Source organism: Eucalyptus grandis, chromosome 6, assembly GCF_016545825.1.
Source record: "Eucalyptus grandis isolate ANBG69807.140 chromosome 6, ASM1654582v1, whole genome shotgun sequence".
NCBI classification, from domain to species: domain Eukaryota; kingdom Viridiplantae; phylum Streptophyta; class Magnoliopsida; order Myrtales; family Myrtaceae; genus Eucalyptus; species Eucalyptus grandis.
The window spans coordinates 22,450,234-22,469,439 of NC_052617.1; the positions used below are offsets into that span (position 1 = coordinate 22,450,234).

The window sequence follows — 19,206 nt, forward strand, 5'->3', positions numbered from 1 at the left end:
ATCATGGATATCATCTGCATCCGTCCATCACCCATGTGTCGCGTCTAAAAAATGCATCTCTTGCTACCCTTGACTCTAGGTCATATCCGGTCGGAGTCCGTTGGTCGGTGGTGGCGGCAACACCCTCAGGCGACCATCCATACGGACGGGCCCCGAACTCTGGTGAATAGGCTCGCGACCTACCTCAAAAAAGTCAGCAAAATCCTCACGAGCTCGAATACCAACCCGTGCACCCCAAGATGATGGTGCTCGACCCTCCCCTTTGTAGGTCAATCGGGAGTCCATAAAACATACCGGGAGTCGCGGTGGTAACATCATTTTTCTTTTAGTTTGAAATGTTAGTCCCCAGAGGGTGAGTACAACCACTCAGCAATAAAGATCCATTAAACTATATTATGTAGAAACTCTAACTATCCAGGATGCATGCAAAACACATGTCATATATATATATATATATATGCATGCCATCAGACTAATTTTTGCACCACATTCATAAAAACAATTCAATGCCATATGAGCATTTCGATGCCGGATGAAACCAACTCAATTTCATAGACAATTCTCATATCATGCCACATGCACACACACATGCACTCGTTTAATGTGCAGTTTTAGCATTCAAGAAAGGTTTCATTCCTTGGGGACCGGTGTTGCGTCCTCCCAACTTCGCACCCAACCTTTGGCATTGCGAGACCCTCAGGCACAAACCTCCGGGCATCCAGTGTGTTCCATCACACCCCCTGGGCATCTACGCACCACAGGCATCACGAGCTATATCGGGCTCGCCATGAAAATGGTTGCCCCTTCCCTCCCGGATTTACATACAATCCCTACAACCGGGCATCCTAAAACTCCAGGACCCTCGGCACAAACCTCCGAGCATCCAACGCGTCGACTCACTCGACCCTTGGGCATCCCGAGCACTCCCGGCATCGTCGCTCACACCTCCAGCGGTAACATCCACATCTATAATATACATCTCATTACAAGTACATTTTGATGCAATGTCAAGGGTTCCATGGATCTATAAGACTTTATCAAATTTTTGATGTCATGTGATATGCTGAATGTCACTGCATCCATCAAGTGAATAACAACTCAAGATACAATGACTCTTAGGACAAATTGAACAATTTTGAAATAAAAAGCGATGTAAAGGCGGAATGCACGGTTTTCGGTAGAGATTTCAAAATAACCAGCAAATGACCATGAAAAATTATGAAATGTTAACACGTTATAATTGAGATCTAGAGGAAAAGGTTTCATTAAGGACACTAAGCTAGATTAATTATGTACAAGTCACAACAGACCGTATATCACAGCTACAAGCTCAAATCAGAGTTCACTTTTCAATCGGAAGATACCGCATGTTAGAATAATTTTTTGCCACCATCTGATTTCGAAAAATCTAACAATAATTTATGTTATAGTTTAGGCAATTCTTTACAGCATTCATGAAGAAACCAAAACCAAAATCTATTAGAAATTTTTTATAGGAAAATCGGCAAAACTACTAGGTTTCTCAAGATAAAATGTCGGACCATACGATTCAATGGAATCGAAACCTACACCTTGGTCTACTTACTTTCAAAGGCTCATCTAAACTCATATCTCACAACGTAGTTCATGAGGATTACAAATACGCATGGATAATCAGGCATTTTCTCAATTTCTCAACCCATCACTACCGAAATCCTTTTACACACCATCCATCTTTGGACAGTAACAGCATCACATTATATATAGATTAATGGACTTTCACTTGCCTCGATGTCCTACGGTTCAGCGGCGTGTGGTGAGATGGTGAGTGTGCGGCTCAAAGACGGCGGTAGCGTGCACGCACGGCGGGGACTAATCTCCTTCCTTCCCTTGCCGACTCACTCTCTCGCTGCTCACTTTCGCAACCTTTCTCGCTCACTCTCTCTCGATTACTCCTGGTTTCGCTCACTCTCTCAATTACCCACTTTCACGAGCACAAGATCACTAGTTTTGCTAAAACCAGTCAACAAAGAGACATGTTTCGGTGGTTGAAGGGAACGGATAGCTGGAATGGACGTGTCTTCGACATGCCTCCGTGCATTTCGCTGGCTGTCCATACGCCAGCAACGTGGCATCACCTAGCCAAGCTTCAGTCATTCTCTTCCAATTGGTTGACTTAAATGTCGACTATTAAAGGGTTTTGGGTTGTTTGGGCTATTAGATTAGTGGATGGCAGTCCTTAAATAACAAGGCCCAATTCTAAAAAAAACTGATCCTTAAACTTGCACAAATATGGAGCATTCTCGGGCCCATGGTCTTGGTGGTTCAATAATTTATCAAGTGTACTTATTCATGACTCATATTCTTGTATAGAAGAAGAAGCGAGATTGCACGGTGTTTTAATTTCTTTTCTTATCTCATGTGCACTCAAGTGGTATAATTGTGTCAAGTCATCGAAAGGAATATATATACATACGGTCAGTGAAGTCAATAGTCTATTCCAACGATCGGACCCTTACTAAACATGAGATATCGGTCCGTCGATGGAATCAAACAATGCTCATGCAAAATACTAATGATACCATTAGGCGATACTTTTTATTGATCGAGCCCCAGCGCCGTCGCGCATCACGGTTTGCGAAATTCTCGGGTTCCACAATAAAGTGAACAGTATTTTGTGGATATGGAATAGTGAGCAGTATATGCCTATCTTACTAAAGTGCATAGCCTTTGCGCTGTTCTGCGACAGTGTTGGCATGTGATCTTCTATCTTTAATTTCTGTCTAAGATTGATTCCGTGCGATTGTCTTCATTGGTGTTTCCCTTTGTGATGTGTTTGTGAGGATCTGTCTTGATTGTCTTGTGATTTGCAAGATCCACATTGTGATTTTTTCGCATACAGGCATTGTTACGAGGATATTGTAGTATTCCTCTCTGCTCACGAACTACAACAAGTGCTGCACTTTCTATGGATTTTTCTTGTAAAAATGATGTATTTGACGGGATTGTAGTTAGATGGGTTTTTGGCTATTTGCCCAAGTTTTAATCGCAGCCGGACCCTTGTTCATGGTATTTGAATCCATCCCACCATTTTATTTTGTATTTTTGGATAAGTACTGGTACACAGGTTTGGTAGATGTATTGTATTCAAATTCCCAATTTACCCATGAATTTTGAATATTATGAGAAAATGCATAAGGCATGGAACCTTGTATCATGTGGTGTTGGTACAAAGTATTTAGGAAATATTTGGTATCTTTGATCGTGTGGGGTGTAGTATTACTTCCAAAGGACCAAGAGATCCCACCGAGTCAAACCGGTTTGGTAGGCTTGCCTTGGGAAGTTGTCTTTGAAGAATACTAGCCAAGTATGTTGGAAATTTGTATTTTGTCTGAAGAAAACATTCACACCAAGCTTGTTGGTAGTCCCAATAGGTATATGAGGAGGAGTATGGTAGGCTTTGGATAAGTCTAGTTTGGAATTTTCTAGATGTTTGAGGAGCTCCCCAGTGTGAGGGTGTATGACTTTATTGATGGATATAGTGGAGTATATGATGTTTTCTACGTATTTTCTTTGTGACAAAGTGAGTGAACCTTGCCGGTCTGTCTCCACTAGGATTTGCTCATAATAAGCAAGGGTTTTGTTTGTATTGTGTGGTTTGAAAAGCCAATTTTTGGAAAGATGTTTTGCGGAATTTGATCGGATCTTCATCGAAGAATCCATCTTCCACATTAGTATTTTTTGAAAAAAGATGTTTTGGGGAAAAACTTTGATTTTGGGAATGAGGGCCCGTGGCCTAATGACCACCTCATTCGAAATTCTTTTGTATTCCGCTTGTTTTTTTGTAGCAAGTGTGGAAGGATTATTTAACTTACCTCAATGGCACTAGATGGCTCTTTCTTTACTGTTTTTGTAAAGATTGGGCAAGTAACTCTAGTGTTTCTTTAGGTAGTATGGCAGCTAGCTAGGCTAGGGTTGGTATGGGTTCTTCTTTTGTAGGTGTATTTGGTATTGGATGTTGTTGTAAGATGACTATTTGTTTTCTACCATTTTTAACCATGACTTGATAAATGTCAAGCACATTGTAGGTTTTTGGTGGTGTATTGGAGTTTATTAATGGCTTTGCCTTTGTCTTTTTTTTCTTGGTATGATGGTATCCCTATAAAAATTCTCTTGTGAAAAATCAGGTAATGAATTTGAAGAACCATTTTATAATTTCAATATCAAAGTCAAAGACTGAAAGTATGGCTTGCCATCGGCAAAAATCTGTTTTGATGCAATGTTTAATACATCTTTTTTGTACAATGTCTTTGGCTGATTTGCAAACAATTCTCAATTATTCATGACCAAATTTTCGGGTAAACTACACAGGGTTTGGCTAATGGATTGTTAAGCTAGACTTAACTCGGGCTCTCTCAAGCCCATACCAATTCGCGACTTAGGTTCAAGTTCTTAACATGCGATTGATTTTCAATTAGGAGTCGCCACTAATCTATTTTTGATGGGTAAACTAGAAACCCCAAATAAAATATGGGAGATTTACTTCCTCCCTACGAACCAGAGATTTATGAGTTCGGGGGGGACTTTGATTCGCTAGATTTCTCTCATGCCCTTTCGGTTCCTTTCTTTTTTATTTTTAAAAATGTTTGGCAAAGCAGCTTGAATTAATTTTTAAGCTATTTCCTAACATGTGAGGTTATCATGCGGAGTGCAAACCACCAATTTAACACCAAAGTAAAATAAATAAGTTGCAGGACTTACCTCATAGCAACAAAAAAAGCATCTGCGTTGTTAAATCCAAATTCACATCATCAACCCTATATATGATTTCTAATTAACACGCAATTTCTTTTCTTTTGTTTTCTTATTTAATGAGAATTATAACATGATGCAATGCAATTTGACTTAGTGACAAGTAATTTCTGGCTAAATGGACCTAACCATGATCACTAAATAACATGCATTTCATGAACTTAATTCTATATGGCATGCACATGACATTTCTTATTTTCCTAAAAAAAAACATGCAATTTATCCTAAAGGTGGAAACTAATTTATACCTAAGACATTTTTGTATTTTTCATGAAATTCAGAAATTATTAAAATGTATAAAAGTATCTACCGAAATTAAAATATCATCTAATTTGTATTAGGAATGAAGTTAAGTCAAATCTAGTTCAAACTAGGATGTTACCCTAACAGAAATCCCTAACTAAATGCAATCTATCTAAAAAGTTATCTAAACTTATAATAAATTCAAACTATTATCTAGAATTAAACTATCCTAATATACAATGCCTAATTCTAATTTTCTTCTTTTTTTAAATAAAAATTCGAAATCAAAATTAGCAAATAATTAAACATGCAATTTAATTTAATGAAACTGAAAATCTAACATCCTAAATGTATGCTTTTTCGTATTTTCTATTTTAAAAAAATCGAAAAAATAAAGTTCTTACCCCCTAAACATGCAAGATAACCTAAGCATGTAATATGCTAGCAAACATATTTCAAAATAAAGCAATCAGACAAGACAAGCCATTTAAAATCATCAAAAAAGTATCACATATCGTTCGACTCAAGGGATAATATTTCGCTAGTAAAATTGATAAATTCATCTTGAGCCTTAAAAGATCAAAATATCAATTTTATTTCCACTTGATTAATTATTTCATCTAAAGCCTTATAGATGAAATAAAAAAAAAAATACTGACCCTGATTCGAAATCGGAGTGATATATTAGGATTTCAATTATGCATAGAAAGTAGTTCAAACAAAAGAAAACAAGATATACAAAGATGATAATAATAAAAAAAATAACATAAACTTGCCTAATAAAATAAAGCAAAAATACCTAATTCGATTTTCTTTTTCTTTTGAAATAAAAAAAAAGGAAATCTTGACCGCCAATGATCAGACTCCGGTTTTTAGCGAGGGCACAATGACGGCACACGTACGGCGCGGGGCAGCAAGGGGTTGACACGTGAGGACTTCCCGGCGTGGTACGGCACCGGCGAGGATGTTGCAGGGCGCGAAAGCTTGCTGTCGGGCACCGGGGGAACATGCGGGGCGTGAAGTGTGAGCGGTCAAAGGATGTTGGGTCGCGGGGCTTGGTCGGTAGCGGGTGTTTGGTTGAGTAGACGTTAGTCAGTGTCGGGCAATGGCGTTAAGTGTAATACCATTTGTTGGCGTCGGGTTGTTGGAGCAGAGGTGGAGACAGCAGCAGCAGCGTCGTGCGTTCGAGTCGGAAGCCCAGCAACCGATTTACAATTGGATAGCTGAGGACGGAGTCACGGCAGAACAATGACACGGATCTGGTTGGCCCAGGCGGAGTTAGATCTAGCGGTATAGCGGCGTTGCGGAGTCGTAGGCGGGGCACGGTAGCGATCGGCGACTGGGATCTACGGTGGAGTCGCTGGGTCGTGGATTCTGAGATGTCGTGGGCAGCGCAAGCTCGTGGGTGAGGGTATCTCCCGGCGGTAGGACGCCGGCGGGCGCGGTGGTAGAGCAATAGCGGCAGAGAGCGCGGAGTGGTTGGTGGAAGCGGTGTCGACGCGGTCGATGGCGCTGGCATGCGGCGCCCGGCGTGGGCAAAGCAGCCTCGCGAAGATGAGCAGTTGCACCCCCTTTTCTTCTTCTTCTTCTTTCTCTTTTTTTCTCTCTCTCGCGTCACTCACCGATCTTGTCTCTCTCTCCTGCTTTTCGGACGTGGTTCACCCCCACCAAAAATTTTTTTAATTTCAGCTTCAAACCTCAAAAACCCTAAAACTTCCTCACGTATTTTCTCTCAAAAATTTGAAATCCTCCCCAGGTCCCGGCACAACACCTTTTATGGGGAAAAATTTAAATCTTTAAAGCATATTTTGTTTCCAATTCAACTTGTGCATAATTCTCTGAATATATCATTTTGCACCACACGTGATATTCTTTTTGTATTTTTCGCATATTCCATCCAAATTTTCCTTTTTGCTCGAAAATACATCCTTTGGTGTATATTGCCTAAATATGTGAAAAGTCTTGCATTCATCGATGGTCAATAAAATAAAATAAAATAAAATAGATGCTCCTAAACTATATGTTGTGCAATTTTATTTTTATTTTATATTTTTGGGTAAGAAATTAACCCATTTTTATGCAAAAATTTAGGTGCCAACAGCAGCCCCTCTTTGAAGATGAACACATAGAGGTTGCCTTCAAGACAAATTGAGACCTAAATTTTGGTCATGCACATGCAATGAATGATTTTGTTGGAAAATGAATTCCATTTTTTAATGCAATTTATATGATGCATGGAAATGCTAATGCAAATGATAAAGGAACCTACCTGGAATAACTTACCTTCAAGGAAGGTAGAGTAATTCAAGATAGTTGATGTTACATGTCTAGGACCCGTACCATTCTAGGTCACCTAAAATAGTAACATGACTTTATAAAGACTGCTTTCTCGGAGCCCGTACCATTCTACGGTCGCCTAGTATGGCGGTGCTTGGTTTGTGTCTAGGACCCATACCATTCTACGATCGCTTGAATGGGAAATTGCTTTTCCGGGATCGGTACCATTCTACTGTAATGCCTTGTTAGAGCAATAAATGTTGTTTAGTGTGGGACCCTCGACACGGCCCCGGTCGCTAGGTCGCCACAGCCTACTCACCTATCACTTGTCGATAACATTCCACTCGATACCATTTCAATTGCAGCGCGTCCATACAACACATTGGGTTTACATCTTTTAGATCTATCCTAGCGCAGTTCATATGACGGAAGCATACTCAACATCTCCTAACCCGTACACAAACTAAATAATACGATGCAATACACACCAACTACAACCTTTCATTATATATATGCATTTGGGCCAAATCACTTTTATTTATACTAGATGGATTTCACAAGTCGGTACAACGACTAAGACTTTAAATAAGCTTGGCTAAACCAAAAAACCCGCTATACATCAAACGTGAACATCATCCATCCCAGCTAGTGTCGGCCATCCCAAAAGTGTCAGCCTTCACCAGTCACACACTCCCTATCACACCCATCACCGGTGCATCCGTCGGCGCAACGATAGCATCCCCATCATCCTCCCATTTCTACAAACATGGACAGACAAAAACTCTTATACAATGAGACCATCAAGTAAGCCCATCGTACACTGACCAAAACATGGACGGGATAAACACTGTGATGAACACTGCGCAGCTTAGGTGCTCGACACTCGACCTTGACATAACTGAATCCATAAAACGTACCACGCGTGGCCAGGTGATAGAGGCATCTTTCAATCTGAAATGTTAGTCCCCAAAGGGTAGTACAACCACTCAGCAGTAAAAGATCCACCAAACTACACAATACAACAAGCAAGACAATCAAGATATCACTAATAAAGCACATATCATCCATGCTATCAAGCATACACATCACCATGCGGATTCGTGCATATATCACCATGCGTCATGCATATCTCACCATGCCATCGTGCATATATCACCATGCAGTCATGCATATCTCACCATGCCATCATGCATATATCACCATGCGATCATGCATATCTCACCATGCCATCGTGCATATATCACCATGATTCATCATCCATGCTATCAAGCATACATCACCATGAATCATTCATGCCTTCATGAGTCGCATTTTCAATATCAAATAGCATCAATTTACTTTCATAAGTAGATCATGCATCATGCCATATGCATACACCCATGCACATGATTCAATTTCAGTATTTATCTTTCAAGGATCTCACTATTTTCTTCCAGGGACCAATGTTTGCATCCCTCAATTTATCGCTCGCATCCAACCTCGCATTCTGCGAGGAACCTCAGCACAAACCTCCGGGCATCTCGCACCCCAACTAGCATCACGAGAATCCCCGGCACAAACCTCCAGGGCTTCCAGTGCATGCCCGCCATACAACCAGGCATTCCCCCTGGACATTACGTATCGTATACCACCGGGCATCTCGAAACTCCCGAGGACCTCCGGACATGTATTCATAATACAACCAGGCATCCGACTCAAACTTCCGGGCATCTTGACACTCCTGAGGCATCGTCGGCTCACACCTCCGACGGTATCATTATTATTACAATTTATAATCGCATATATGTCTCATTTTCAACATGGCATTTGATGCAACAATATCAAAGGTTTCAACCAACTTTTGATGTCATATGATATGCCTAAATATCACCACATATGCAGTACACATAGCACTCATGATATCACATTTCATAAAAGCAATTCATTGGTTTTGAAATTAGAACCAATTTTCAGGGTAAAACAGAATGCACCTCTTTAGTAAAAATTCTTGGAAAATTAGTAAAAAATCTCAATAAATTCTGAAAATTTTACATGATATAAAAATATCCAGATGAAGATATTTCATGAAGAACACCATGTCAAAGAAAGTTCCACATCAATCACATAGATCCACACATCACAGCAAAAGAAATTCCAGCACCACTTTTGCACAGTTTCTGAAATAATTTCGATTAAACCCTTAATTGAACTCCGAAAATTCTGAGATTTTAATATGTTATAGCTGAGATCTAGAGGTAAAAGTATCATGAAAGAAATATAAGTCTAATTCCTTCTTTATTAAAAGATAAAATTTTTGTAATTCTCCCTAACTCTCGGTTCACTGTCAGATTCATCCTTTTCAAGAAAATCATTTCCCCCAATCAATAATTGTCCGTTTATTCTAAAATTTTAGTATGTTATTCCTCAAGATGTCTTCTACAACTCTGATCAAGAACACGAGATCAAATTTGGACTGGTTAATTTCACAAAATTCACATTATCGCACTAGGTCAGCATAACAGTTTCGAGATCTAGCTTCTTCAAAAGAAAATGATTTCACCGACCTATACTTGCTCATTTCGTCTCAAATTTTGATATGTTATTCTACAAAGTCCTTTACAACTTTCATTAAGAAGTCAAAAGTCATATTTCAAATAGAACATCACATGCAACTCATGAAAACACTAAAGGTCGGACTGTTTTTCCCAGAAATAGAATACTAGGCTAGTACACAACTCCTATAACCAAATTTCACACTTCATCCACATCCGAAATTCACCATTCATCACACAACAAACACAACAAGCAAAGGGTAGATCAATGGACTCTACTTGCCTCTAATCCAAGAAAAACACAGCAAGCAAGCAGCGGGGCAAGGCGGCTCGACGGTGGCGACTCCGCGGCTCGATGGCAGCAACTCGGCCTCCCTCTTCCTTTCTCTTCCTCCTCTCTTCCTCTCTTTCTCTCCTTCTCTCGCACGGTAGCTGTCTCTCTCCCTCTCGGCACTCCTTGCTCACTCCGCCCACTCTCCCTCTCTTTTCTCCCATTTTGCAATGATTTGCAATCATTAGATGCATGCAAATGCCACTTGGCCAATCCCACTAGCCACTTGGCATTTTTCCCATGCAAGATGATGGGCTAGAAGATGGGCGGCCTCTCCCTCCTTTGGTCGATGGCAACCCCTTTGCTTTTGGGCTTCGTGGGCCAGGCCTAAATGGCCGAATGGTGGGGTCTTGCGGGCTGGTCTTGGGCTAAAATTTCGGCCCACTCCTTCCTTTAATAAGCTATTCTAATTCCCCACTTATATAAATACCTAATTGAAATTTATAAAACCATAAAACATGCAACATAAATTAATAAAATCCAACCTATAAATCACATAGCCAAGAATAGAATTTTCTTATCAATTAATTATCCATCAAAAGCTCGGCCTTAATCTTATTGCAAATCATGGGTCAAATGGCTTCAATATACATTGATGGTACTTCCATCACCTATCCATGGCTCATAACATATCTAGGGTTGTCATGAAATTTTAGGATGCCACATTTAGGACCCGTACCATTCTACGATCCCTAAACTAAGGTTTTGCTTGGCTAGGACTCGAACCATTCTTCGGTCACCCAACGTTGCAGCATAGATCATCTTACTAGGACCCGAACCGTTCTTGATCGCCTTAATCAGACTGAATTTGGAGAAAAATCTTTGAAGACAACTCAATTGAGTGTCAATGTATTCAAAAGGGGAATACATTACAACGACAAGTACTTAAGGTATGGGTAGGGATATACTTACCTGGTGACATCTCTGTTCCTTGGGGATATGTCTCTTGCAAAACATGATCGTAGGAGAGGCAACATGCATTTGTAATCATAGACATGCATTAATACCAGTAAGGTTCATGTGTATTGATTTCTATCAACCATGCATCATCATAATTCCAATAGGAATGATTTCGAAAGATGATTCTAATATGAACTCATGAGCGTCATGGATGTGTCAAATGAGGATCCTTCATTCTGAAAGGACTTTTCACTCATCCTCTTTAAAAGGGTTGTTTTATCCTGACCTTTGATGCAGGATCTTGACAACCATTCTATCTCACCATCGTCATGCCCGGACAAGGGTTTGAGCAATCTCGCAAGTGGTATGACCTTACCAATCTAAGGATCTTTAACTTGGGGACCATATTGTTGGCTTGGTCAATAGCTTAACAAAGGGGACTCTTTGAGTCGAGGCTATTGCAAAAAATGAGTGATGTTCCACAATCATCTTGGGGTTTACAAGTCAAGAAACATATGAAATGAAGCAGAAATTATCTTACTCGCACTTCTTCAAGCGATGCTTTCAAACATATGAACTCTTACGTTAATTTAAGTGCCTAATTTGAAGAGACTTTGCAAGGGATGTAACGTATGCTTGGTTCATGGGTTGTGAAATGAAATGATCATTAGGCTCAAGAAGTGTTTAGAGGGTCAAAGTTGGTGATCATCTTGACATTTTCATCAATCTTCTCCTCCACCGTCAATGATTTTCTTCATATCACAACTCCATTGATTGCAACAGCATTTGAGTTTTTAGTACCTCATTGTTGGTGATACAACTCACTACATCAAGAGTTTGATTTTTTTCTATTTTCTGGGGCATTGGCCTTGCTTTTACCAGGCACACTTTGTTTTCATGCCCCATTTTTGCACTTATTTTCTTTGGACAGAATCTCTATTTTTTGTCAACATTCTAGTTCATGCCACTTGAATGTTTTCGTCTTGCCCCAGTGTTGAGGGATGATCATCAACCGGGTTTAATATGAAATGAATTCATAAGCTCAAGTGGGCTATGCAATGGATAAAAGTGTATAGGATAGAGAAATAACTGCTCTTCATCATCCTAGGGCACTTTAAGCTATCATACGAGTTAAAATGCGAAAGCAATACTCGAAAATTGATGCAAGTGTGAGTAAGAAAATTCCTACCATTCATTTCAAATTTTGTCCCAATGCGGGATGATCCTTGACAGGGATGATTTAAAAGCTCTTCACGTGTGTAGGCTCAAAGGGCTAAATGATGGGTATACCGTAGTGTTTCGGGTAGAAGAAGAAACTCTCATCACCTTGGCTAGCGTACCCTTTGCAAGATCACCATTTTCCTTGCGGGCATGGAATTTTTTCACACAACTCACTTTGGGGATTAGTGTATGAAATAGCGTATGGGAATAAGGCTTGCCTTTCGTCATTCTAGAGTATTCCATTTGACACATTCAATTAATCTCACAATTCATCAAGGAAAACATACAAGATTTGTAACAAATTTAAACAATTCAACTCATTGAGGCAATTTATTCATCATAGAAATGCTTGTAGTTCGAAACATGACATAACAAATTCTATTATGGAAAATACTTCTTGACAACATCAGAATTAATTGGAGTGGAAAACTCACGACCATCCATTTCTGCCAAGGTTAAGGCATCTCTAGGAAGTACCTTCTTCACCACATATGAACCACTGTAATTTGGGGCGAACTTGCCCCCAGGATTGGGAAAAATTGGCAACAACTTCCTTAGAACAAGATTATTTACCTCGAAATGTCTCGGTTCGTACTTTTCGGTTGAAGGATCTAGCAACTCTTTGCTGATAAGCTTGGTCATGGCAAAGAGCCTTAAGTCTTTTCTCATCAATCAGGTTTAATTGTTCAAGTCTTTGTTGCGACCATTCAGCTTCAGACAACTCTGCTTGGGATAAAACTCTCAGGGATGGAATCTCCACTTCCACAGGCAAAATTGCTTCCATGCCGTACACTAGAGCAAAAGGTGTTGCCCTAGTAGAAGTACGGATCGATGTCTGGTACGCCATTAGTGCGAAGATGTCTCATGCCGATCTCGATAATTCTCGGCTGTTTTAGCTAAGATTTTCTTAATGTTCTTGTTGGTCGCTTCAACAGCCCCCGTTCATTTGAGGCGATAAGGGGACGAATTCAAATGCTTAATCTTGAACTCGCTGAGCAACTCATCAACAATTTTATTGTTTAGATTTGTCCCGTTGTCAGTGATGATTGCTTCGGGATGCCATAGCGAGCAATTATGTCACGTTTGATGAACTTCACAACATTGCGGGCGATGCTTTGCTTGCAAAGGAGGTAGCTTCAATCCATTTGGAGAAATAATCTATTGCTACCAAAATGAATCGATGCCCATTGGAAGCCTTAGGATTTATTGGGCCAATCACATCAATACCCCACATTGAGAAGGGCCATGGCTTGAAAAGCGTGCGGCTCGGTTGGAGGGAACGTTTATCTTATCACTATGGATCTGGCGGTGACAACCGTACATGCTTGATGTAGTCACTTTCTAGTGTGAGCCAATAGTAGCCTAATCTCATAATCTTCTTAGCCATCATGTGCCCATTCATATGAGAGCCACATACTCCTTCGTGTACCTCCTACATGATTTGAATGGCTTCGGCTGCATCCACACACCACAACAAGATTGAATCATAAGATCTCTTATACAAATTCTCGCCACTGACAAAGAATTTTGAGGCCATCTTCGTGATGTACTTCCTATCAGTCGGAGTGCTTCCTTTGGGAAATTCTTGCTTTTTAATGTAGTTCATGATATTGTAATACCATGGTTTTCCATCAAGTTCTTCAGTCACGATCATACAATAAGCTAGCTTCGGCAAAACCTCTATTTTCAAATGCTCGACTTCTAACCCGTCGGTGACTTGTAACATAGATGACAAAGTCGGGAGTGCATCCGTAAATTGATTATGAGACCTCGGCAAGTATTCAAACGAAATTTCCTCGAACTCCCTTACCAGATCTTCTAAGTACTCGTGGTACGGGAGCAATTTGGCATCTTTAGTCTTCCATTCACCTACGGTTTGAAGTATGATCAGTGCTGAATCTCCGAATACTCTGAATTTGGCTACACCCATCTTGATTGCGGCTTGAAGTCCGATGATGCATGCTTCATACTCAGCCACATTGTTTGTGCATGGGAATATTAATTTTGCAGCCACCAGATGGTGTTGCCCATCTAGGGATATCATAATTGCCCCAGTACCAGAACCAGACAAGTTTACAGCTCCATCAAAGAACATCTTCCATGAGTCTTCATTTTACACTCAAGACACGGTTATCAAGGAAACATCATCGTCATTAGAGACTCTAAATTCTCGGCCAATAGATCAGCAATCGCTCGACCTTTAATTGACTTTTGTGGCATGAATTGCACATCAAATTCGAAAATCAAAATTTGCCATTTGGCCATCTTGCCCACCAAAGCTGGCCGATCAAGTAAGTACTTAATAGGGTCGTTCTCAGTCACGAGGAATGTCTGGTAATGTAGTGTATATTGTCGTAATCTATGCAATACCCACACCAATGCCGCATAAGTCTTTTCAACATCGAATATTTCAGCTTTGATACGGTGAACTTTTTACTAAAGATAATAAATGGCTCGTTCTTTTTTATCCACAAGATTTTCTGAGCCAACATTGCACCTAATAATTCACTATGAATGATGAGGTAGAGAATCAAGGGATGCCCGAGGGTGGGACAAGAACGGTGGATTCATCAAATCTTTTGCTTGACTTGCGAACGCTTTTCGACACTTATCATCCCAATTGACTTATGCATTCTTCTTTAGGAGCTTGAAGAATGGCTTGGCGTTTAGAGAGTTAGAAATGAATCGAGCTATGTAATTCAATCTCCCGAAAAGGCTCCGGACTTCTTTCACCGTTGACGGAGGTTGCAACTCGCATATGGCCTTAGCCTTGGATGGGTCGATCTCAATCCCTTATTGCTTACAATGAATCAGGTAATTTACCCGAATGTTGCCCCGAACACACATTTAGCGGATTTAACAAAGCTTGAATTCACGGAGTCGGTCAAACAACTTCTTCAAGGTTTCCACATGGCTTCTTCCGAGGCCAAGTCTTTCAATCATATCATCAACATAAAATTCAATCTCTTGATGCATCATATCATGAATAATGTTACCATGGCTCGTTGGTAAGTTGCCCCTGCATTCTTGAGTCTAAAGGTCGTGACTCTGTAGTGGAAGGTCCCCCACGGGGTGATAAATGCAGTTTTCTCCTTGTCTTCTTCCTTCATCCTTATTTGATTGTACTCGGCAAACCCATCCATAAACAAGAATAGTTTGAATTTGACATACTATCCACGAGGACATCAATGTGAGGTAACGGAAATCGTCTTTTGGGCTTGCCTTGTTCAAATCTTGACGGTCGACACAAACTTGAACTCGACCATCTTTCTTCATCACCTGACACGATGTTAGCCACCCATTCGGGGTATTGTGAGACTTCAATAAATCCCACCTTCAAAAGCTTCATCACCTCTTCCTCTATCTTCTTCGAGAGTTCGGGCTTAGTTCTCCCGGCCTCTCGCTTCTTAGGTGGCACACCCGGGTGGTAGGCAAGCAATGCTCGACGATCGATGGAGTTTAAACCAGGCATGTCAACATAGGTCCATGCAAAGACATCTGATATTCCTTGATAGCTTAATTAGGCGCTCGGCCTTGTCTTACGGGAGATTCGCCCCAATTTTCACCTCTTTGGCCTCTTCGGTGTCACCTAAATTAATAGTGACAATCTGTTTGGATGTAAGGGCCTTGGCTTTTCATGTTATTACCAGCTACACCGCACCTCAATGGAATCTTGGGATCGTCAATATCTGCATTTGTCGTATTGGATTGGATTCCGCACTTTTTCTTTATTTGTTAGATGTCCTTGAAATATGAAGTAGATAAATCGGAAAGACAAACAGAGTAAATTACATCTTTTGCTTTTATTTTTGTTTTATAAGAGATTTTTCAAGTTTTTTTTTAAAAGCACTTGCAAAAGCATTTTTTTGACATTAGGAAGCATAATGAAGCCCGGGCCTCATAATTCTCCTTGGATTTTCCTATTTTTTTTTATCGGTGGATATCATCACCGGGCTGGTTTGGTGTACCTTATCATGCCCTCAAAACAAAACTTGTAATTTTATTGATATTCATTAATCAATTACATTTATTGAATGGAAAATGCGATTATCAAGTCCTAAAAGAAAGCAAAAAGAAGAAATCGAAAACAAGCCCTAGAAAGCGATAAAATTCCCGCGCAGGGGAATGTGAGAAAGTAGTAAACGAGTTACTCTTGTGGGCCGGGGCCCATCTCCTCCAAAGGTCCTTCATCAATGGTTCCTATGAAGTCATCATTGAAGAGGCTGGTGATTCCTTCAATGCATCTCCGGGGTTCTCTGTCTCCGCGGGTATCGGATCATCCATGCCACCCCATCCATCCGGGACAATGTCGCGGGGATCAATGTAGAAGCTAGGAGGAGCCGAATACTTCACCGGATAGTCGAGATTTTCCGCTTGGTTGCCCCAGTGTCAATCAATATCGGAGGACTAGGGAATGTCTCGCGATGCTCGGGGGTAGTGGGTTTTGCCTTCCTCACCCTTGGTCAGGTGGTGGGTTTCGCCTTTCCTGTCTTTGTCCTCCAGAACTTTCCCCACTTCTTCCATGGTACCCTAATCTAGCAGCACGGGACCTTTGAGGGGCTTCAATGGGGTTTGAATGCCCCAGCCATTTCTTCTAAGACCGCTACCGAACGAAACCATTTCCAACCATCACTCTTCCCACTATGAGAGCATCATTTGAAACTTCAGGAGTTGGTGGTGGTGAGTCTCGAGAAGCATGAATAGTGGATACCAACTCAAATGAGTGGTAACTCGATTCGAACTCAAAGTCTGGCTCCACATAGGGATGGCTGTCTCATGATAAATCCGGTGATCTTCTTCGCCATAGACGGTGACCAACTTCCCTTTGATTACGAACTTCACGGCTTGATGTAGACTTGTAGGTACCGCTCCAACGGTGTATCCGGGGACGACCTAGCAGGAAATTGAATGCGGTAGATGTCTAGCACTTGGAAGGGAATGTTGAAGACGACTGTTCCTATTTGCACGTCGAGATGGATTTCCCCGATCACCTCCTTTTTTGTTCCATCAAAAGCTCGCACCGAAGTCTTTGCAGCATGTATCATCGATGGGTCTACCTTGAGGCGATGAAGAGTGGCTAATGGACATATATTTAAGGCGGACCCATTGTCAATGAGCACTCGGGACACATGAGAAGACTTGTGCTTGATGATATGTAAAGTGCTTTGTTATGCCCCCTACCTTCAAGAGGGAATTCCTCATCGAAAAGGCAATCAAGTCTTTGAGAAGGATCGATCCACAAATTCTTTCAGCTTGTCGCCCCTCGACCATCTCCGGTACATAAATTTCACTCAGCACCTTCATTAGCGACTTTTGATGCATGGGGGATGTCGGCAAGAGCTCGAGTAAGGAGATCGAAGCGGGCATCTTTGCAACCGGGTCAACCACATTATACTCGCTTGCTTTAATCATGGCCAGAAACTCCTTAGCCTCTTCATCAGTGACAGGTTTTGCAAGTTGAGCACTAGCTTGTCCATAAGTCCGACCAAACCTTGTAACGAGGTCAACATCTAGGTCATAAGACCAAGGCACTGCCTTATTGTTAACATACTCATACGGTTGAGGCATCTTTATCACTATCTCCTCGTCAGATGCATCTTATAATGGGGGCATGTCCACGAGTGAAGGATCAACTTCTTCCTTAGCGGCATCGAGCGTAGCCTGCTCTTCCTCCCAATCAATAATAATGTGGGAAATAGTGGAAACTATATAGTTGCGGTCAGCATACACGATGATGCCGTCATCCACCATTTGGCAACTCTTTCCCTCATCAATGATGGGGAAATCTTCATGATCTAGATAATATCCAGCTCTCATCGGTCCATTGTAGGCATATGGCACGTGCACCTTTGAGTTCTTGATTCGGCCGACTTGGGTTCCGGGATAGCATTCACCGTACCCTCATGCTCCGATGTAGTTTTTGGACATTCGGCTGGCGGTTTGAAATGAGAAGGCTTTCGTGTCCAAGAGATTTTGGATCTTGTACTTGAGGGTGAAACATTCATTAGTTGAATGCCCCCATTCACCGCTATGGTAGTCACATTTCTTCATCGGGTCATAACCTCGAATACTTTCACAATTAGGATGCTTAGGTTCACTAGAAAGCAAACCTTTCTTTCGAAGAATCGCCAACACTTGGAATGGAGATCCAGGGAGGGGAGTAAATTGTCTTATATTATTCGCTTGGGCAAACGATTGACGACCAGTAGTTTGTTGTTGCCTCGCATTCATCAAGGTACGGTTGGAACTTTCTTAGCTATAAGCCACATTCACATCCATGGCAGCTTCTTTTTCCTTCTTGGTAGAGAATCTTTTACTTGATGGCTCAGTAAACCATCCTTCCCTTATCCCCATCTCGATTTGTTCTCCCACAGGAATAAGCTGATTGAAGCTCTCGACGTACGTGCTGGCCATTCGATTACGGAATTCAGACGGGAGAATCTTGACAAATAGCTTCATCAACTCCTTGTCAGTAGGGTCAGGAGTGATTTGAGCTGCTAGATTTCGCCATCTCACGGCATACTCCTTGAACGATTCGCTCCTCTTCTTCTCCATTCTCTCAAAATCTTCTCGAGAAGGTGCAATGTCCATGTTGAACTTGTACCGCTTGAAAATGCGTCGGCCACCTCATTCCGAGTCTCAAGAAGGTTCACATTCTTCATCACATACCAGTTCAACGCGGGTCTAGTTAAACTCGCATGGAATGATTGGATCATAAGGGGCTCGTTCTTGACATATTGGGCCATGCATACATGGTACATCCGCAAATGAGATTTTGGGCGGGAAGTACCATCGTATTTCTCGAATTTTGGCATTTTAAACTTCTTCGGCATCTTGACCTTCTCGTAGACTGACAAGTCGAATGGGAGTGAGTTCTGTGACTCTTATAGTTGGTTCACTTTCTCTTCAAGC

The 19,206-nt window shown here is 41.2% G+C and overlaps 1 protein-coding gene across 1 annotated transcript; it reads right to left on the bottom strand.

The window, feature by feature from the left end:
- Window positions 1-13,726: 13,726 nt before the first annotated feature.
- LOC120294374 lies at window positions 13,727-15,766 on the bottom strand. The gene is made up of 2 exons (XM_039314433.1): window positions 15,574-15,766; window positions 13,727-14,400 (listed from the first exon to the last, which is right to left on the bottom strand). Exons 1-2 carry the CDS (start codon window positions 15,764-15,766, stop codon window positions 13,727-13,729), a joined length of 867 nt encoding a protein of 288 aa, XP_039170367.1.
- Window positions 15,767-19,206: the final 3,440 nt, after the last annotated feature.